The sequence below is a fragment of the Fusarium falciforme genome, chromosome 13 (genome assembly GCF_026873545.1).
Source record: "Fusarium falciforme chromosome 13, complete sequence".
Taxonomy (NCBI): domain Eukaryota; kingdom Fungi; phylum Ascomycota; class Sordariomycetes; order Hypocreales; family Nectriaceae; genus Fusarium; species Fusarium falciforme.
In genome coordinates, this window is record NC_070556.1 from 2,035,537 (window position 1) to 2,056,948 (window position 21,412).

General features: G+C 50.0%; 6 protein-coding genes across 6 annotated transcripts; 2 read left to right on the plus strand and 4 right to left on the minus strand.

Annotated features, from left to right (window-relative positions):
- Positions 1-532: 532 nt before the first annotated feature.
- On the minus strand, positions 533-1,600 carry NCS54_01497500 (NAD(P)-binding protein; the record flags this gene model as incomplete). The annotated part of the gene is made up of 3 exons (XM_053160093.1): positions 533-738; positions 808-1,036; positions 1,100-1,600. The coding sequence occupies 3 exons, from the start codon at positions 1,598-1,600 to the stop codon at positions 533-535; spliced, it is 936 nt and encodes a 311-aa protein (XP_053016068.1).
- A 523-nt stretch (positions 1,601-2,123) lies between these two features.
- On the plus strand, positions 2,124-3,371 carry NCS54_01497600 (Zn(2)-C6 fungal-type domain-containing protein; the record flags this gene model as incomplete). The annotated part of the gene is made up of 1 exon (XM_053160094.1): positions 2,124-3,371. One exon carries the CDS (start codon positions 2,124-2,126, stop codon positions 3,369-3,371), a length of 1,248 nt encoding a protein of 415 aa, XP_053016069.1.
- Positions 3,372-7,420: 4,049 nt separating this feature from the next.
- On the minus strand, positions 7,421-9,229 carry NCS54_01497700 (Hypothetical protein; the record flags this gene model as incomplete). Its single annotated transcript, XM_053160095.1, has 1 exon — positions 7,421-9,229. The coding sequence occupies one exon, from the start codon at positions 9,227-9,229 to the stop codon at positions 7,421-7,423; it is 1,809 nt and encodes a 602-aa protein (XP_053016070.1).
- Positions 9,230-13,317: 4,088 nt separating this feature from the next.
- On the minus strand, positions 13,318-14,285 carry NCS54_01497800 (14-3-3 domain-containing protein; the record flags this gene model as incomplete). The annotated part of the gene is made up of 4 exons (XM_053160096.1): positions 13,318-13,635; positions 13,696-13,798; positions 13,862-14,212; positions 14,272-14,285. 4 exons carry the CDS (start codon positions 14,283-14,285, stop codon positions 13,318-13,320), a joined length of 786 nt encoding a protein of 261 aa, XP_053016071.1.
- Positions 14,286-15,967: 1,682 nt separating this feature from the next.
- NCS54_01497900 (Chromo domain-containing protein) lies at positions 15,968-17,102 on the minus strand (the record flags this gene model as incomplete). The annotated part of the gene is made up of 6 exons (XM_053160097.1): positions 15,968-16,048; positions 16,107-16,461; positions 16,521-16,600; positions 16,657-16,699; positions 16,749-16,929; positions 17,093-17,102. 6 exons carry the CDS (start codon positions 17,100-17,102, stop codon positions 15,968-15,970), a joined length of 750 nt encoding a protein of 249 aa, XP_053016072.1.
- A 1,619-nt stretch (positions 17,103-18,721) lies between these two features.
- On the plus strand, positions 18,722-19,801 carry NCS54_01498000 (Pfs domain-containing protein; the record flags this gene model as incomplete). The annotated part of the gene is made up of 1 exon (XM_053160098.1): positions 18,722-19,801. The coding sequence occupies one exon, from the start codon at positions 18,722-18,724 to the stop codon at positions 19,799-19,801; it is 1,080 nt and encodes a 359-aa protein (XP_053016073.1).
- Between the last annotated feature and the right edge of the window lie 1,611 nt (positions 19,802-21,412).

The following is a 21,412-nucleotide window of genomic DNA, read 5'->3' on the forward strand; positions in this document are numbered from 1 at the left end:
CGGTCTCTCCTCGCCACAGCGGGCACAGGCAATAGGAATTATGTCCATTATATAGCTCCCGGGAAGTAGATTTAGAACCCATTGCCTAACGAAAAGAAGATACGTAGAAGCGTTGAAGCGGACGAAATGGCTGTCTTCAGCCAAGTGTAACATAAACAAATCATCTTCTGAGTAAACAAACGGCGAGATGGCGCAGAGGGGCCTGGACTCTCTTCTCTGGAGCCAACAGCTAATTGTCGAACGATTTGCGGCTAGCAATACAAAACTTGGGTCAGTCAGAGCCCGGGAAACTTATTACCCTTATCTGCACCAAACCCTCATTATTCTAGAAACATATGGATTAATGTAGAGTCAGCCTTCGGCTGAATAAGAAAGGGACAGTATATGGGGTTATCCAAGCCAGATAACCACAAGCCCTGGCTATGAGGAGAGCTGGGGGCAGGTTTGCATCAGGTTTCATGCCAGCGTACATGGAGAGCAACTACTACCGATAGACTAGGAAGGCGATTCTTTCATCAGAAATTTAAAGGCACTAGTTCTCATAGCGCAGTGGGTTTCCCGTCGATTCTGTGAGTCCCTCCACACCAACCTTCAAGAAGTGCGGGTCCTCGCGAATCTGCTTGCCAACAACACCGTTCTTCACCTCGTCCACGTCCCAGTTGGCCCAGACAAACCTGCCGTGCAAGTGTTCAGCCTCGCGACTTGCAGCCCAGACGGCAAAATTGCCCGGTAGATTTTCTTTTTGTCAAACATTAGTATTTGAAAGCCTTCGAGATGAAAGGCCGTTATGGACGTGTGTGGACTTACCGTCATCAAAGGGAATTCCCATGTCCCCGTCGTACCCGGCGCGTCGAGCCATATCTGTGAGAACACCGCCGGGATGGAAGCTCACAATCTGCATGTCATCTACGGCCGTGTCCTTGGCAATCTGCTGTAGGAGCAGAGTGCTCGCGCTCTTGGTCAAGCCGTAGGACGGACGCTCTGGAGCCATTGTTGACCACATGTAGCTCACGGTAGAGGACACATTGACGACAAACTGGTTGGTTCCCCGCGATTAGTCCCACATACAGACTTTTCTATACAATAGCGTTGGATTTACCTTTCGTGAATCTGCGCCCTTGGTAGTCTGCTTATAGAATCTCTCCGTCAGATCCAGTGCAGAGCGCACGGTTGTCTCAAAGTCGGCCCAGACGCTGTCGCGGCCACTCTTGAGAATGGGCGCCGGTGCACCATTAGCGGCAGCGTTCAAGACAAGGGCATCAATGACGATGCCATCAGCCTGCAGTCCGGTCCAGAGCTTGTCGGTGGATTCGAGACTGGAAATGTCACAAACTCGGCCGTCCACGATAGTCTCCGAGTTGAGCTGCTTCGCTTCTTCGGCTAATTTGGCTGTGGCAGACTGCACGACGTCCGAGCGTCGGCCGAGAATGATGACGCGTTTTGCTGATGCGGTAATGAATCCGCGTGCAATGGCATAACCAATGCCGCTGTTTCCTCCCGTTATGAGGACTGTCTTCCCAGCCTGCGTCAGCTCCGGGCGTGTCGGAGAGATGGCCGGGTATGGGGCCTTGCGGTACTCCTTTAGCGATGGTAGGCTCATTGTGGCTATATTGCATAGGTAGAGATATATTTGTGTGGTGTCGAAGTTGCGATGAACAATTGTCGGAGTTGTAGTAGAGTGATGAGACTTGTGTGAGTGATAAGCGAGTCAGACCAGTAGTGATGGCCGGGAGTCTTGTTCTTATAGACTTGGATTTGTCCCTTGGCCTGACACAGTTTATGATTCTATATTAATAATTTGTCTTACAGATGACAAATAATATCTATTAGTAGCCGCGAAAACATTCCACGAGGCGCAGTCATTCGGGGCGGACACTCGGGGCACAGGCGGGAAATCGGCCGCCGCCCCGCTGCAACTCCGTCGCACAAGCATCATTTGCGGGATTTACGGACCCACCAGCGGAAGAAAACCCGCAGGCTCGTGCAGCCTGCACCTACCGTCCGCAAGAACTGACAAATGCACTGGCCCGGCTTTATGACGTCGCAGACCAGTTATCATACACGTCCATTCCATACCCTTCTCACACCCACCGTAATATGTTGTGACATCGTACGGAGCCGACATGACGGAAACTCTTTCGCTGAAGCGCATGGCCTGCGTGGCCTGCACAAAGGCAAAGCGGAGATGCAGCAAACAGACCCCCGCTTGCCGTCGATGCATCGAAAAGAAGGCCGTGTGTCGCTATCCAGCACGTCGTCGCACGCCACCGTATCATCTCGTATTTTCCCAAGAGGGAGTTGTTACTACTATTCCAACACACGAGAGCGACCAGAAAGCCCTCCAAGACCGTATCTCTGGGTTCGAAGGGCAGGGAATGCAGGGCAACACGGTCGCCACCCAGCGACCAACTAATACCAGCTGTGCCTATCTGCTGAAGAGCCCATGGTTCCTCTGTCCTCTTTCCTGGGAAATAGATCACAGCGACGACCTCACATCCCAGATAAACTTCAGCGACGCCGCCCTCACGTACTACATCGACAAACTACAGAGCTGGTTAAAGCAGTGGACAGCCGAGGGCCGCTGTCCATTCATCCACTCTAGCCTCTACCAAGTACACCTACCTGACTGCATCCAAGATGTATTCACTACCTTAGCCGCGTACCAGTCGCGGACACCGGCGACGATGAAGATGGTGCTGCGCATCGTCGAGCAGCGCGCCAATCGGCTGGTTGAGGAGCACACGCCTGTGCCGGACGAGCTCGGTGTCATCATGTTGGACCCAGCCGCTCATCTTGCTCGCACACAAGCCCTTCTAATCTACAAGATCATCCGTCTGTTCGACGGCGATATCCGTGCACGCGCTCAGGCCGAGGCGCACATCGATATTCTCTCACAGTGGGCGCGCCAACTATGGCAAAGTGCTCAACTAGCTGTCTCGTTGGGGCAGACAAAAGGAGCCCCAGATCAAGATGCCGATGGGTTGGTCCGCTTGCAGCTACGAGCTGGCGAGAACCTCGCATCCATATGGCGCGCTTGGGGTTTTGCCGAGTCAATTCGCCGAACATACCTCACCGCCACCCTCACCGAAGCTGTGTTCCAAACGCTGAAGCAAGGCTGGGCGCCGTGCCCTGGAGGCATCACCTTCACGGCCGCCAAGGGGATGTGGGATGCGCCGCACCCGCTGGCTTGGTTGGACGAGTTTCGGCTAGGTGGCGTCATCACTATTCAATGTATAGAAGGGTATCGTCTGTTTGGGGAAGCACTTCCCTGTGATGTCGATGAGTTTACGCATGCCACTCTGATCGTGTCGTATGGCCTAGAGAGGTTTGAGGAATGGTCCACAAAAGGGAAGGATGAATGGTCCGTTTAGGTCTGTTCTCTCTTCTCTCCTATCAATGGGGGAACGATCAAAATGAGCCGATTGAGGTAGCCAATTGAACGACAAGACGAAGGGATGAGGTTGTTCCATCTTTTTGGGGGACGTTGCCTTTACTACTACTCGATATCTTCTATATTCAGTCTACCACGCATGCCATTTGCTCTATTTGATGCTAATGACATTAATGTCTCGAACAAGGGACCTCCTCTTTGGTGTTATTGTGTTACGCAGGGATGCTGAGTGCACTTAATAAAAGGTAGTTCCTGTTGTCGTGATTGTAATTATTCTTGGTTAAGTGTCGCACTGAGCGTGGAAAACAAAAAAGATCAACAGTCAGGTAAACGATAATGAGCAGCAGCAGTGTGTTGATTGATTGTTGTCTGAGGTTGTCTCTTGTGCGGGGTACTCCATCCCGCAGAATTACTTAAAGCATACGGCTAGATTACTAACACAGTTGTTTCATGAGGCCGTGAAGATCATGCCTACCCTGCGACAAATAGACACCTCAAATTTCATGAATCAGCGCCGTCCTGGGCATATTAGTGAACCGCCGGATCAACGGGGCGATGATAATAGTTAACTAGTAAAAGAGGGGAACCGTACTGCGTCCAACAAATTCCGAGACAAGAAAAGGGAAAACGCGCTAAGGCTCGAGTCTGAAGAGCATAGCGAGGGTATCATCACCCGAATTGAAGATCTCAGCAACCCAGGCCATCAGCTTATCTATCGAGGCCGTACCAAATATAGTCCCTGCCACGCCTGTCAGGGCCATCGCTGTGGTGTTGCGAGATCACAAGCTGCGGCGCGTGCCTTGGTGGAGACTGACGGGAATAGAGGCAAGAAGAAGGTGCCGAAATCAAGGTACGGCTGCGGGCTTTGCAATGTTCCTTTATGTAACTCGGCAAATTGCTTCGACTTCTATCTCACGTCTGATAATATCAAGAAGTATTCTTGAGTAATCAATTTGTATTGAAAGCTGAGGTAGCGAGAGTGTCTGTCTAAGGGATGTTGTGTGGTTTTTTATAGGCAGGGTCTGGGGAGCATCTCACGATGCCCATCGTGAGATAGTGTTACATTCTCACTTGCCCGGAGTGAGAAAATGGGTCCCGCTCACTCGCACCGAGTGAGCGGAATACGTTGATCCGTACCGTGTGGCGACACGCATTCGATCGCGGCATGGGCCGTGACATAAGGCTGCCCAGAAACAAGGAGTACCTCAGTGGAGCATTTCGAGACGACTTTCTGGTCAAGTAAGCAGAAATGAACACATCTAGGCCCACCGGCGTATTACTAAGAGCCAAGAGGAGACTCTCCTTTATTAGATGCTAGGGCAAGAGTCTCTGGGATATAATCCCTGTTGTCGAATTGCGCAGTGATGCTGGGTGTGATTGATAAAATCAAGGCTATTATTGTTATCGCCATGGTGAGAGCTCCCTAGGGGTTTATATCCCATGCGATTCCATCTAGGACTTTCAACTTTCAATCTAGGACTTTGTGATGTGACCCTGAAGTGAGGGGGAAGCTCCCAATTATTCCAACATACGCACCTTTGATGACATTAAAAATTCCATTATCTAATGGCTACAAACCATGAGAACAATGTGCTGGCAGGTAACAGTAGTAGACGTTGTTTAGAAAGCACGTAGCCATCCACTCATCCTGGATGCTCGTCAGCCCTCTTATAGCGGGAGACTTTGCAGTGAAAACCCCAAAAGACTCACCTGTGCATGGCTTCCGTGACCGTCAAGGATAATGAGTCTCGCATCTGATGCATCACGAGGCTCTGTTTGAGGTAGATAGACGTCCTTTAACCACTCGAGAGCTATGTGGTTGTCGGTCTAGCCGTTCGGTGATGTGATGTAGTGCCAGTCCGCTATCAATTCGAACTCGTTAAGAAACCACTGCTTCTGTAGCTCTTTTCCTTTAAAGATAATCCCCGGTTTTAAAGCGCGACCAGTTGCGGTCACAGCTTCAATAAACGAGGTCCACGTGCGCGACTGAACACCTTTCAACATCGCCTTCTTCTTCGGGTCGGAGCTCCCAATTACGAGGCTATCCAGGCCTCATGGGCAACCAATTAGCTATACCCTATAAAAGCCCATAGAGCACTTATAGTAGACTTACCGAAACCCGCCATTATGCTGCCCTCGTCCACGTTACCCGTGTTCTCAGGCTTGATCCAGCCGTATTCGTTCTCCCGGATATCGAAGTATCAATTGACCGCCTTCGGAGTAAACCCGTCAAATCTAGCAGCTTCCTGACGTTTTCCAAGCTTGGTAGATAGTTGTGGGTGACGTTTTACGAACCTCGTGGTCCAGTGCTTGCCCAAAGGTTTGTTATCGCCTTGTTGTTGAAGGATGGCCTCGACACAGGCGCGGAGCTGGCTGTGAGAGGGAGCATAGCCCAGAGACTCTTGCCGTAGCACCCAATGAAGGAGAGTATCCTCTTGGCTCTTTTAAATACGCAGGTGGGCCTGGATACGTTTATTCCTGCTTGCTTAACCGGAAAGTCGTCTCGAAATGGTCCACTGAGGTACTCCACGTTTCTGGGCCGCCTTAGTCTGCGATAGGCCTCTATCAGTAATATCGAATATAGCCTCAGCTACGTCGTCTTTAGTATAAACATGCCGAACCATTGTGGCAGGAGTTCCACCGCGTAAACTAGGCGATATGCCTACTTGAGTGTATATAGTTGCACAGGGTAGATGAGGTGAAAATGACAATTTTTCAAAGGGCTAGAGAACTAAGCCGCGCCGCGGAACGGGAAAAAAACGAACCCGATATCAAGTTTCCACGTAAAAATCAATATGGTATATGTCTTACTTTGTAAGTAGCTTTACTCTAGAGCGAATGCGATGTTGTTGAAAATTTAGATTTTGTATGGGAGGATCGAAATTTTGGTGATGCATTAGGTGGGGCTATGCATTAGGTGGTCCTGGATGGTACAGGAAGAGAAACTGACTACCTTTCTATTGATACTAGTAACTCCAAGTTTAACGGGCTCTTCAACCGAAAGCCCGATGGCTTCATGATCGATATTCCCGAATCGCAAGAGCTCCGACGAGCTAGGCAACGAGCCTCGAAGGCGCCGAGACCGATCCTCGCGATAGACTTCCCCAGGAGCGATGACACCGTCACTTTCATCGGCCTAGGCTCCTTCAATGACGAGGACGATGAAGATGAGGATACCCTCGTAGAAAGAAGGGATACTGAAGATCAGGATGACACTCAATTCGACTCGCTGCCCCCATTTATGAAGTCATCACCGCCGGCAGAGGTCATTGAAGTCATTGACCCGGATACACCTTGCCCGAGGCAACTACCACCACAAGTGCCGCCGCTCTCACAGCCTAGGCAGCGTTGGAAGACCTTATCCGAGACCGTGAGAGTCATGAGGGCCCACTTGAACAACGAAGCCGGTCAAAGTCACAGCAAAATTGGCAGCTAAGGTGACCGAGGAAGCAGCCCGGGCTGAGCGAAGAGACGGGCTCAGAAGACCGCAAGGGCGCGATTTACGCCCTTTCTGGCATTATGTGCATTTTGGCCGGCTTTCTGTACCTCATTCAAGTCATCAGAATCAGAATAGACGCTGTTATAAATCAATTCATCGAAAAAGGCGGTTTTTCTCATACAAAATGAGGCATCTTAGTGTCTGCGACTTTTGTGGCTGTCCGCGACTTTTGTGCCCAACTGAGGGGCGCGGAGCCTGCCCCGAAAGTTGGCTGGGGGGGCCTTCGCCAATGGATATATCATGCATGTCGTTTACGCCAATCTTCCGGGTGTACAACCGAGAGCATATTTGGTAAGAATTTGTTGTCAGCCATTATGAAGTATATTGCGATATCTCTATGCGACAGTTCATAAAGGAGGGCATCTAAAATTTACCCTAGTAGACCGAAACTGTTATTTATTCGGGGTTACTATGAGCGAAAGCTGACCCACAAATTACCAATGCTGCGGTAACGCTGATGTGAGGGGCTGATTTCTTACTTGAGTACCGTATCTCTTGAGACATCAGCATAGACATGAAATAACTAAACTTCAGCCCCCCTCATTATAGTTCAACATCAGGCATTCTCTGCCTGTTGGTTCCTCCTTGTCGGTTAGCCGATAGACGTCCGTTCCAAAACCCTGCTTTTGCCTACCGTGTCCTCGTGAGTCGTCCTCCAAAGAATCCATGGGAACCAAAAGTTGGTCTTGAAGGGCAACGGCCTTTCCGGAGACTGCAATAAAAGTACCATTCCCATCTGCTAAAAGTGCAACCTTAGGAGCATTGCGCAGATACCCTGGTTTTGACTCCTTTTCATCCTTCTTGGACGTAGTATGTATTAAGTTTGCCAACAACGTGTTTGACCAGTGTGCATCTGCAAAGAAAGCCAGCGCAAGCCATCCGGTGCCTGCGAAGACCACAGCGAATATGCTTAGAAGCAGCTGTAGACCAGATATGGCCACGATCAACTTGTCAACGCTGATTGTGACCAGGGCTGGATCGACGCTGACTGCATAGCCTCTCGCGACAAGCAGCTCTTCCATCGTGGCCGACATGTTCTGAGTCCAGGAAAAAACGTTGTTATCGAGGGACTCTGAGCTGATGTTCGAACGGCCATCGCCAAGCCCGTATGCAATCAGAACAGCAGCAGTGTCTACCTGGCCAAAGAACACGTTGCTATCATTGTCGAGGGTAGATCCGGCGCAATCAGTCTGGGTGATCCTTCCACCAAATGCCTCGTTCTGAAATGATCCCTGATCGCATTCCTCAAACGGTGTTGGTGGCTTATCGACGGTCTCGGATCGTATCAAGGTGATGTTGGTCGCAGTGAGGCTGATCAGGGAAAATATGTCATCCCCGCCATTGTTGTTTTCGACAGTAAAGTAACCCCAGCTAGACTGAAGCACTGAGAGGTTTCCATTATCAGCCACGTTAACTCCAAACTGGTAGCTGAGGTTTTGATATTGTGCGCCTATCATGTCGTCGACAATCTGGCCAAGCAGTGGGCTGTTCCTCTCAGTTTCGTTCGCGCTCCACGTCCGTCGTACCAGATCTTCAACCTCCCGCGCAGAAAATGGAACGCCCGGGTTCGTCAACATGGTGACACGGAGTACAGACTCAACAAATGTATGGCGTCTCATACCCTTCGTCACAGTAAAGACCTGCATCATGGCTGCAGACCCACCACCCGCCCCGAAGGAAGCCCAGATGTTGTTCACCCTGTTTGGTTTGATGTATCTCGAATCCAGCTTCAGGTCCGACTCGTCGTCCCAGTGTACCTCGGGTATCCCAACAACGGCTCCCACTATCGCTTGCGAGAACGTGTTATTAAACGTGCAGTTCCAGGCAGCAGACCCTCCGCCAAAGTATATGCATGAGGTAGGGAACCGTTGGCCATCAACGACGGCGGAATAGGGTAACATGGCGTAGCTGTCTGGCGAAACGGAGAATCCGTCGCTGTCAAGCCAGATTCGCGCACCGACGTCATCTTGCCGTGTCGCTGCCGTGATTTCGGGAGTACCCCTTTCAACTTGGCCGGTCAAAGTGTAATTGAGACCTGGCCTAAAAATATCAGATCCCACAATCTGTGCAAGTGTTTCCTCCGTTGTTTGTAAGTTACTAGGATTAAGACGCAGCTGAATAATGTAAGGAGGATCCTTGTTACGCAAACTTTCATATTCAGCGACCGTGACATTGAACCCCCTGAAAATATATCCTGGAGAATCTAATGCCCAGAGGAGGGTCCCGTAGAGGGACGCAAGTGTATTGAGAATGCTGAAGAGCAGAACGATAAGGCCGGCGCGGGAGAGGCCACTAGACGAGAGGAATAGCCAGCGCTGGATATAGTCTTCGGCGAACATAAGGTACGATGTGAATTGGTTAGACCGCGCGGCAAGGAGGGAGAAGAGTTTGTAGATAAATAACGCCATAAGAAGCTCGGCACATTTAAAGATTATGGATTTCACTGCATTGTGAAGGAGGGGGATCGACGATGCGACAAATAAAGACGGTGACTCTATCATGATAGCGATCTGATGACGGAAAGATGAGAAAGTTACCGAATATTTTGTGGATGTGCGGCTTGCATATTGGTATGTGTCCGACCCTACTTGCTAGAGGATAACCCTCCTCTGCACCTTTATATCTCCACCGGCAGTCTTTCTCCACGTACGTTTGGGCCGGGATCAGATCATGATCGAATTACATCGCGACGAACTATCGATTTAAGCATCCCGGCCGTGCCCCATGGCCAACCATTCCGGTAACAGGCTAGGCTGCAGCCGCTTTACTACGAAAATGTGAGTAGGTGGAGATGGCGACGAGAGTTTTGATCCAGCAAGCAAATCATTTATTACTGTGGCGTTTGGCTATCGCAAGGGTTGCTGGTCACTTATTATAGAAGCCAACAGGCCAATCGGCTAAAAGCTGGTACCAATGATCAAGAAATGTGTTCTTGCTAGTCCATGACCAAGCAGTGTCCTATCACACGGTATTTCCTCGTGCTGCGTTGCGCGTCGTCGGGAGTTCTAATATACATCCTCAGGTGCTACAATTTTTGCCATAAGCTGCAGTTGGCAAGCCTGGGCGTGGACGGCCGTCCTAACTTTTCATCCATACACGGCGACGACTTGTCAGAAGTACCTGCTTATGCATATATCTCGATTGAGTGACCTACCGATCGGGCACAGGTCACTGTCCCTTGTAAGGTGTCTCGGCTCAGCACTTGTTTCACCTGTCGTAATGTATGCATGGCCCTAAACGAAACTATCGTTCAGTCCTACGCCACAACTGAAGCGGGCAGAATAGCGGCCGGGAATCACCGCAGTTAAACCTGAAAGATCATCGCGTTTTGGAGGTGTCAAAGCGCAGAAATCGCTGCATGATACGCCGCCCAATCAAGGAGTTGTACGGAGTAGGGCTGCGCACATGAGACAACAGCGCTAATACCTTTAGGAATCTGGGGGAACTTGCTTGGAGGATGCAGCAACAGCATGCTTACGTGAGGCAGAATTGAGTCGGCGGCCTTACCTACCTCTACCCCACCACCAAAGAAAAGCAATAAACGGCCCAGACAAATACAGACCACGTACGTAGTAGTAAGCCTGTCTGCCTAGTCAGCCACTACAGCCGCAGATGCCAAGAGTTTTCGGGATGCGTTGCAGGGGTATGTGTGATCTGGCGCAAAGGAAATCCCTTCAGTGACATCCAATCTGTCCCGTAAATCAAAACCAACCCGCCAACTAACTTAGATGCGGCCTGGAGGAGGAACGATGTGGATCAACAGCGCCATCGCCTCACCGGCCATCTTCTCTTTCAAACTCTTAGCAAATTGGCGTCCAGAATCATGACCAGACCGCCGTGGGTCCTCAAGCCCCGAGTCAAACTACTCTCTACCATACAGTACCCACCTGCCGGTAATACCTAGCTACTGGTAAGTTAAAAAAAATTTTCCTTATACAAAATGCAATTTTTCAACCATATGTGGAAAATTCACCAAAAATAAAAACCATGAAATGATTTTCGAATTTCGTTTTAGAATCAAGTGGATTTTAATATTTTCGCGGTATTTTGACTTCACGCCCTGCGCGTGTGCGTACCACAGCTAACTCTTCCTCCTCCGAATTTGACCTCCCATCATCTTCCATCCCTCCCACCTCGATCACATCCTCAACAGCACCCGCCCCTTCAATTGCTTCGTTTGCCTCGGAAATAGCCTCATAAGCCACTAAAGCCTCCGCCAATGTCATGAATCTTTTGTTGGGATTCGGTATCGCCTTCCTCTTCTTGCCTCTGCTCAACCGGCCAACTTCCTCCTCCAGACTGGCTATTCTGGTGCTCAGAGAGGCGATCTTTGACTCTTGAGCTTCAAACCCTCTCGATATCACAGAATAGCGCCTTCTTGTTGACGGGCTCTTGTTCTTCCCCAGATCTCGGATGTGGCGGCTGGTCTTTGGCGTATTATCAGAGTCGACTTGCCCGTCTCGGTGGCCGTCCGACCCGGGCGTTGTTTCCTTCTTGTCCGGCTGAATCTCAGGATGTATGAGCGCTTTCCGCCGTGAAATCGGCCAGTTTCCAGTCACCCTCCAGCCTGAGAGTATATTTTTCTTCGTCGTACCCACTTCCCTGGCTTTGGCATAGGCCTTGATGAAGTTGACCTTATCCACCTGCGCAGAATCGGTCAGGCAGGTCAGGCAGGTCAGTTTCTGCAGTTCCTTTCGATAGGCAGCCTTGGATACATTGAAGACGCTATTATCCAGCGGCTGCAGCCCATAAGAGCAGTGTGCAGGCAGGTAACAGCAATATACGTTGTTCAAAAAGCACGTAGCCATCTACTCATCCTGGATTTTTAGTTAGCGCCGTCAGTAGCATTTCCGACCTAGAACAGGTAGATACTCATAGATATATGGCTCCCATGGCCATCTAATATGATGAGCCTTGCATTAGACTTATCCGCCGGTTGCGTTTGAGGCAGATAGACCTCCTTGAGCCACTTGACTGCGATATGGTTGTCCGTCTAGCTATTGTCGGACGTGATATAATACTAGTCGGCGACCCCCCGGAGCTCATCGATAATCTACTGTTGCTGAAGCTCTTTACCTTTGAAGATAATCCCCGGCTTCAGAAGACGGCCAGTTGCAGTGACGGCTTCGAGAAAGCTAGTCCAAGGGCGGGACTGCGAGCCCTTGAGGAAGGCCTTCCTCCTGGGATCGCTACTGCCAATGACTAAGGAATCTAAAGCTAGATTCGCAATGGATTAGTTAGATTCATGGTCAGAATGACAAATACTCACCAAATCCAGCCATGATACCGCCCTCGTCAACATTAACCGTGTTCTCCGGCTTGATCCAGCCATATTCGCTCTCTCGGATATCAGAGTACCAATTGACGGCCATTGGGGTAAAAGAATTGAACCTCAATGCCTCCTGACGTTTTCCTACCTTCGTCTTGATATTTGGATGGCGTTTAATGAACCTGGCTACCCAGTGTACACCGATAGGCCGTTCCCTACCTTGTTGTCGTAGGAGGGCAGTGACGGTGGCGCGAACTTAACTATGAGAAGGAGCATAGCCTAAGGCCTCTTGTCTTAGTATCCAGGTAGCCAATAGAGGCTCCTGAGGCCTGGATAACAGCTGGGCAGGATGGGTGACCTCAGACTTTGACGGTATATCTCTTAATCGGTCTGAAAGAGTTAGCTGAGGGATGCCATGCTTCTGGGCGGATTCGTTCTAGGAGAGGCCATTATCTGTGACATCTAATATTCCTTCAATAATTTTATCCTCTGTGTAAGATGCTCGAGGCATTTTTTAAGACGATTATGGAAGGCTAGTGTTAATAAAAATCCTACAAGCTTTGCGGAGGACTATTCGTGGAGGAGGTATTAATAGAAATTTTACAATAGGGCTATGCGGCCAAACCGCTTATATAGCATAGGGGGAAAGTAGCATAATACGGAATAGCATGAAACTCTTAGTAAGGCACAGCTTGTTTCATGTAAATAACTTCAATTTTGGCTAAGCAGTGTATAAGTGAAATTGGGCATTTTGTATGGGGAAACTTTGTTTTGGCTTATCGGTGGAGGGGTACCGCATGGTATGGCATGGACAGCGAAATTGAGCGGCGAAAGTCTCGGGCAATGATGCATTTCTCTAAATATCTTTCTTCTCTATTATACTACGGGAGAGAACAAGAGGATGGCAGATTTTTACTCACCTAAAGATTGACTAGGTAGCGCTTGTCGAGTCATATGAGCTACCTTGGCAATATCGTGCTAGATTTTCTCAAGGATATATAATGTAATGATGAGCAGAGGTGCGTGAAGTTTCTGCCGCTCTAAAGCAAGGAATGGAGAGAGACAGAGAGGCTTTATATATTCTAGTCACAATAAGTACCTCTAAATGCACTTGTTCTCCTTCATGGCCTGAGTTACATAAGAAGGGCATGCGTGGGACTATGTCGACTGAATGCGCGCGGCAATTGTGTGCCTCATCTTTCTGCAGCTAATCCCTTCACGCTCACCACTGTCTGAAGACGCCCAAAGGGTCAGGTTGTTGCAAAGGAGTTGCATGAGAAGGATGCTGTCGCCATCAGGCTCCTTGGTTAGGGCATCGAGCTCGGCCTTGGCATCGTCAAAAGCATGTTTCGCAAGACATCGGGCACGATCGCGTGAATTCAGAATCCTGTAGTAGAGGACAGAGAAATTGACAGCCAAGCCCAGCCTCAATGGGTGAGTGGCTGTGAACTCTGTCTGAGCAATATAGGCAGCAATCTAGGAAGGAAACAAAATCCTCAATTTAGTATACCTTGGCTAATTGAATTCTGAACCAACAGATTTGGAACCCACCTTGTAGGCATTGTACGCAGAGGTAACTGCAAGATTATGCTTCTCACCTGACACGAACTCGGTCAGATAACGGCTATAGTCACCCTTCCTTAAAACATGAGTAGTCAGCCAAAGTATTCTCGAGAAGGGGAGACCAGTAAAATAGGCTTACATCTTGTAATATAATGCCATTGACTCGCCAGTACTGGCATTTGGGATCAGGCTCTGGTCTAGCAGATCCAAGACGTCCCGACAGATCTTTTCGATCTCATTCTCAATCTTAATGCGGTATCCACGGATGGTAGCAAGATGCTTCTCACTACCCTTGTACTCATTTTTCTCGATCGAGGAGATAATGCGCCAGCTGGCACGGCGGGTGTTGAAAACGTTATTAAAAGCAGTAGTGAGAAGGTTCCGCTCATCGACACTCAGCTCACCACCCCTCTGGACGACTTCCTTCAGAAGGGGGACCATGTCATCATAGCGCTCAGCCTGACCACAGAGGCGAGCGAGGAAACACTGGCTACAGCCATAACATCAGTGTTATGGGCCTGGAGAGACCGATCGAGCGGAGAGACAAACATCTTACGCTGCATAATGGGTGTATGGTTTGGTATATTCCGGCGGTGCGGTGGGGACCCACAAAAGGAAAATCGTACTCCAGAATAGAACAGTATCAGATATCCAAAGGAAACTGTGCTGCTAGAATGGGAGACGATGAGGTAATGACAAAGCGGCAACGGTAATAGGAAGTAGCGCGTGGCGGGGGCAATCTAAGGAGGGTTTGTTTGTTAACTCCTAAGTGTGGTGTGTCGGTTTCGATTTTGGCAAGCAGAGAGGCGCGGTATAAATGGTCGTTGGGAGTCTACAACACGCCATAGTCGGGCAAATGTAATGGGTTGCGCACCAAGCCGCTGACTGAAGGTTGACGTTGCGTCCTAACGGCACGCTCAGGCCCACACTTTGCTGCACGCGAGAGATGTGCAGAACATCAATGTATCGGCTTGAATGACTTGTATCAGGAAATGAGGAATTTATACAGATGTCTGCATGCTATAGAGACGATGCGCAGCATTCTCATCTGCATTGGATGATAACTGCCTGGATCCGATCTGGCCGGATCAGCATCAGCCAACCAACGGCGTGCATATACAGCCCACACCAGAAGCGCAAGGACAAATTGAAGTCAAATTAAAGATGGGTGAGTTGATAAAGAACGATTACCTTCAGTTTCGGGTGGCAAGCTCTCTCACTCGATGAAGCCGATAATTATTGTTCGCTGATACTCTATATCTTGCTTGGCTATGTCCATGGTCCTCTGAGTCCGGCTCACCAAGCATTGGATCGGATGTGGATGGTACGGATGTGCTTGCCCAGGGCTGCTGGCAGCTCGCCGGTGGCGCAGTACCTACTAGGGGAAGAACCCTGCAAGCGTGCACGGGCGAAAAGCGTGTATTTTTGATGAAATATCGGCAATGCTTGGGGCACGGATGTGTGCACGGACGCGCTTGGGCATATTCCATCGAGATATGGGCGGTTGCTTGAGAGCTATTACTGTGATATGCTAAGATGTCTTCTTTTGAAGGTGTAGAAAAGGATAATAGAGGATTAACAATATCTATTAACCTGGTTAAGAGGGAGTGCAGCTGAATCTATATGTAGGCAGGGGACCTACAGAAGAAGCCAACTAGAGAGCCCTATACCTTATAATTTAGGCTTATATCTTTACTTAATAATTATCTTAAAGAAAGCTTTTGACTTGGACGGTAGGCCTCTTAATCGGTCTCCGAGGGTCGATCGAGGGATCTCGCGCTTCTGGGCGGATTCGTTCTGGGAGAGGCCGTTACCTATGGCATCTAGTATGGCTTCAACAACCTTATCCTCTGTATAAGACACTCGAGGCATTTTTGAAGCGATTATGGAAGGCTAGTGTAGAGAAACATTCGAAGGAGCGTCGGGGAGGCTAGGTGGCGAAGGAGGTATTTTAAGAAATTTTACATCAGTGCCATGCGACCATACCGCATACGTGATCAAAAATCAATGTGATAAAATCAAACGGCATGAAATTCTCAATACAACAGACATTGTATCATGCCAATAACTTCAATCTTGGCCAAACACTGTGTAAGTAAAATTGAGCATTTTGTATGGGAAAATTGTTTTTTTTTTTTTTTTTTTTGCTTGCCGGTAGGTGGGTACTGCATGGTATCGGTCTTCTTCCTACTCAGCGGTCCTCCCGTGTTGATGGAGGAAGCAACGTGATTAGAGTGTAATAGCCCTATAAGGCCCTCGTGCCGTCTCTCATGGCATTTTTCTCTTTCCCAATAATCTTGACGTGGTCCTCATAAAACTGGAGCATCTGGGTCCTGTCAGCACGGTAACCGACAAACTAATGGTGTGACAAAGGGATGGGCAACCTTCTGCGGACACTTCTTGTAGATGATCTCCGTGTCATGCTTAGTCTTCTGGCCGTTCTTCCAAATAAGATAGACGATCAGCTTTCCATTGTCGTCTTCCTCACAAGCGTCTATCCTCTCAATCTCATCCTCCCACAACCCCGAGGGAGGACTCCATTTCTTCGCTGTCGCAAGCAACGACTCATCGGTAACATGCGCCTTGTTTTGTCGCAATCGCTTGGGCCTTATGCCGAAAGTGTCATTTGTCGTCCGTATACGTCTTTTGGTCTTGGCCGCTATGGCTGATTCCTCGAAGATCTTGTGCCTCCCACCTATCGTGTCAAAATACTCATTGAGAATCTCGTCACCCGATACCCTTAAAGAAACGCGCTGGTAAGAAAATCGAAAGATAAAGCGGAGATGCCTAGTACGTACTTGAGATTCTCCTCGGGTTCCCAAGTTAAGTCTTTTTTGCTCTCAAAGCCCTTCCACTTAACCTGAAACACGAGATTGCCCTAAAAAGATGTCAGTCATGGATGAAGCTACTGTAAGCTTTACGAAACACGGTCACATTTTTGTCAATCCTATGGTTCTTGATCGTCTCGACAATAAAACTGAGATTCGTGAGTATCATATGAAGGTTATGGCAGACAAACAGCTTACAGGCCATCCTCAAGTTCGCCATCAACTTCCTCTTCATCACTCTCGCCCATGGTAACGCCTTTGGGAGCTTCGACTCTGTCACGGTTAACAACCAACAGTGGGCTGGCTGAGGTGGACCTTCGGCTCCCATGAGTGAGACCCGTGAATTTGCCCTCATTCGAAGGTTTGTCGTCGCTAGGCGCTACACGATATTAGCTTTCGTCTTGTCCGTCATGCGGCAGGAGCTGGCGTTGCGTTGGCGGGATTGGGTTTGGCTCGCAAACGCGACGCGCTCTCCGTCTTGCATTGTGGCGAAATATTTGGGAGAGGTCGATGAAGGTGAGTCTAAGGAGACAGAATCTTACCTGGAGGCATCCTGGAAACGTATGAATTGCGCGACTTTGAAATATTGCGGTGCCTCCCAAGGTGGAGCTCCCAGTATTTGGGTTTTGTTATTCACAGAGATTTAGCTGCTGGGGGGCAACGAGAGCCACGCCTCACAAGGACAGATGATTCACGCAAGGCGGCAGCCACAAGTATGACGGAGCACCTTTCCAGATCTGGGCAAGGCGGGTCGTAGTGTGGCGCAGGGCCGAGGGTGAATCTCGCCCCGCTGACTAACTGGCACGTGACGCGTGGGGCAGCAACTTACGGCTGCCCAGGTGGCGAGAACAAGCTGAGACTGTCCAATCTCAACGCTCCGACCCTAGACGAAGCAAATTCGAATAAATCGATATTTCTCGGAAAAAAAAAAAAAAAAAAAAAAGTGACTCAAAGACGCTCCGACATGTTGTCGGATACGAGGGTGGTAAGTCAAGATGAATGATAATCTCAAGACGGAGAATAGATTAGTGATTGATTCAACTCTGTCTCCTCGTCTTCGTCCTTCCTCGTCCTCATTATATTCGACGAGACGAGGCTGTGATACGAGACCCGCCGAACCTGCAACAGATCTGTAACACCACTCTGACTCTCGTGGTGCACTCTTGTGACAATCTGGGTAGAGGCATATGCAACACGTAGCGCTTAAGGAGTGACAAGGGTGCTTCTGCAGCTGCATGCATCTTGTGTAATTGCCTATCTTATTGGCCATACCCTTCCGGGCTTTACCGAGCCTTGTTTACTCTTTTCCCCTGCCATCCTTGCAACAGATCTGACAGTGCCTGCTAACACGGTCACACCCCGCGTCCCCGCCATCAAGGGATTTTCCGATCTTATGCGGCGAAGCCAGGTCAACCCCCGTCGGCGGCTAACCGTGGGAAGTTATCGATGCACTAGACCTCACTTCTGAGCGTACGACATGCAATGAAGCTAACCTCCCTGTTAACTGCTGTTGTGGGGCTTCTAGATGAACTGACTTGCCAAGCGACATAAACTTCCCACATTTAGCGACGTGGGTGGCAACAGCGACTAATAAGCATATGACCATGAATCGGGAGCTGTGGATGGCCTGTTTAGGTGGAAAGAAGTGCGTTAAAGACGTACTACGTAAAACTGCATTGGTGTCCGGCCCTCGCCCGATTTCATCGCAATGGGTAGTTTCATGACGATGTGGAGCTCCGTTTGAACTCGGCTGGGAGTCATGCAAGGCGCAGTAGTCACACTGGTTCTTAGCATTCCTGCATCAATCCACATATTTTCCCCTCAGTCCAGGCTTGCAGTGGAAAGCGGGGGCGAGCTGCATGAATGTGTGTGTGAGCGTTAATTTCGTGATTTTCCTGGCCCAGCCATGGCTAGATGAACAGCCCACGACCTGCATGGTTGAGTGCCTGCTTGTCCACGAATGATAGCCTTGGCGCGTTGACGCCTTGACTTGGCTGTCTGTTAGGCCTTTGTGAGATCCCCTCTTGGCTGAAAAAAGGCGGAAGAGATGCACATATATAGACACCGTAAGCAGCCACACAGCCCGATCTCCTTCGTTGGACTGCCACTCTTTGGCTTCGACAACCCCGCCCTACTTTCATAGCCCCTCCCTCTTGGAGAGCACCGTCACGATGGATCTTCAAAATCAACATACAAGAACGTATGATGACTACAGTGTCGCCGTAGTCTGCGCCATGGCATTTGAAATGAGTGCTTTTCGCTACATGCTCGATCAAGAACACCCTCGTCTGCGCACCAAGGAAGGGGATCCTAATATGTATACCCTGGGCGAGCTCCACGGCCACAATGTCGTGCTGGCGTCTCTTCCTGGAACTCAAGGCAAAGGGTCTGCCGCGACTGTGGCTACCAATCTGGCCCGCACCTTTCCTTGCATCAAGTGGAGATTCCTTGTCGGCATCGGTGGAGGAGTTCCAACCAAGAAGCACGACATTCGCCTAGGCGATGTAGTCGTGAGCATGCCTGAAGGGCAATATGGGGGCGTCGTACAGTATGACTTGGGAAGAGACATCGAGAACGGCTTCCGCCTCAAAGGGTTTCTGATGGCACCGCCGAGTTCGCTTAGGAGTGCTGTGGAGACAATGAGGTCGGATCTCATGATCAAGGAGAATAAGATTGACGGGTTTATCTCTGCGATGATGAAGAAGGGGCGTGGCCTTGTTACCTATGCAAGGCCCTCGGACGAAGCGGACATCTTGTTTGAAGCAGGATACTCTCACGAATCCAGTATGTCCTCGTGCGACCAATGCGATCGCTCAAGAAGCGCTGAAAGACCAGCACGCGACTTTGACGGTCCGGAAATACACTATGGACTAATTGCCTCAGGGGATAGCGTCGTCAAGAATACAGCAAGAAGGAATGCGATTGTTCGTGAGGTTGGCAACGTTCTCTGTTTCGAGATGGAGGCCGCTGGGATGATGACTGAATTTTCTTGCATTGTTATTCGCGGCATTTCCGACTACGCAGACTCTCACAAGAACGATCACTGGCGTTACTATGCGGCGGCAACTGCTGCCGCATGCGCTAAAGAGCTGCTTTCATATCTCGACCCCGACGACGTCGAGTCGGCTCAGCCGGGTTCGGCGCTTCCACCTGACCATGGATCTCGAGCCAGCAATGTTTTCCATGGAACTGGGATTCAGCATACAGGTTCTGGGAATTTTTCTGTTGGCAAGAATTTGAACATCTCTTGAGTGCGGTTTCAGAACTGGATGAAGACCGTATGCGACGGTGCTGCCAGGCTTGGCAAACCACTGGACTGCGCGCCTGAGTGGAAGGCCAAGTTGGAAGAGACGGGATTTGCAGCTTTTCACTGGGAGATTATCCCGCGTCCAGGGAACGATGAGGTTACCGAGCGCCCGCCACACTTCCTTGTGTAATTGTTCGGGTCGAGCTCCATAGGAAAGGTTGGGTTTGGCATGCACGAGCGGCTTTGAGGCAGCGGCCCACTTCTTGTTCCTTGGCGAGGATCTTTTGGCGGATCGCCTTGTTGCGTGGCCGGATGGCGAAGTCTGTTGCGGTGTGGTGGATGCCTGGGATGTCAAGTAATGACAAACCCAGCGTCTTGCAAGTAGCCTCGCACAGGACGTAGTTGGTGAGAGGTTTCGCCCATTCCTGGTGCTCTTCCGGGACCCGGACGAGGATTCTGAGGTCTTCTGCAGGTTGGGCTTTGATTGGGCTTTTGGGTAGGTTCGCCTGTAGCGGCGGGTTTGGCTGGGCCTGTGCTTGCCCAGTTCCCGCGGCTGCAGCCAGCTTGTCGGGACGGCCCGTTCGTTCGTCGGATCGGATTCCGGCTGGTCAGGGGCGGGCCTTGGGGTCCGCAAGGAACGTGGTCGTGAGGTAGATCGAGAAATGTTCTGTTATCTCTTTGGCAGTTTCTTTCAGGTCGCGTTGGCAGCTGGCGACAATGTTGTCGAGCGAGCGAGCCACGAGGTCAGAACTTTGCTTTTCGCGTCCTATCGTCGTTGAACCTCGTTCAAGCTAGAATCGAGGGCTGCGGTAGCAGAGCTGTCGGGGCGGGAGTGGTCCGGTGGGGTAGTTAATTTGCGATGCCTGCTGCGACCTTCTCGCCTCCTGCAGAGCTGGCTTTGCAATCGGCTCAGTCTGCACGTTTCGCTTTCTCTTCGCGGGCTGTGATGGGGTCGGCGTCTCGATTGTGGTGGGAGGGCCGCTGTCAATTAACACCTGGTAGGCGGCGTTTGTTCGATGCGGCGTTGCTGCGCCAGCAGCCAGCCCTTAGGCCATCGTGGGCGCCGAGCCCAGCGTGGGAATTTGGGACCGCCGGGTGGTGCTAAGGGGTGCGCGGTAAATTGAGTGTAAACACTAACAGTAGGTGCCAAAAAAATAAATAAATAAATAAATAAATAAATAAATAAATTAAGGAGAAGGCGAGCTGAGGGAGAAGCTGCTTGGCAAAGAGCATCCATCTACACTTGGCGGCATGAACAACCTGGCAAATGTACTTCAAAATACCAGTAAGTACGGAGAGGTAGAGGGGGTACAGCGACAGACCGAGGACACTTAGGAGCATAACTAGCCTGCTCCACAGATTTAGATAGACAATGGGTAAGATAGGAGATGTTAATACTTCCACCGGACTTTGCATCATACCTCCAGTCTCCTTTTCAGTGCACTTCTCGCTGTATCGACCCTTCATCACATCGACACAGCATGTGCTGCCGTCGCGTCTTCCTCTTCCGTACGGTTGTAACCCAGGTATAGGCAAAAATAAAACAGAACACCAGGACGATGATTCCGGCACAGACTAGTGGTCCCAATATGGAAAAGACAGTAAAGCCATAAGA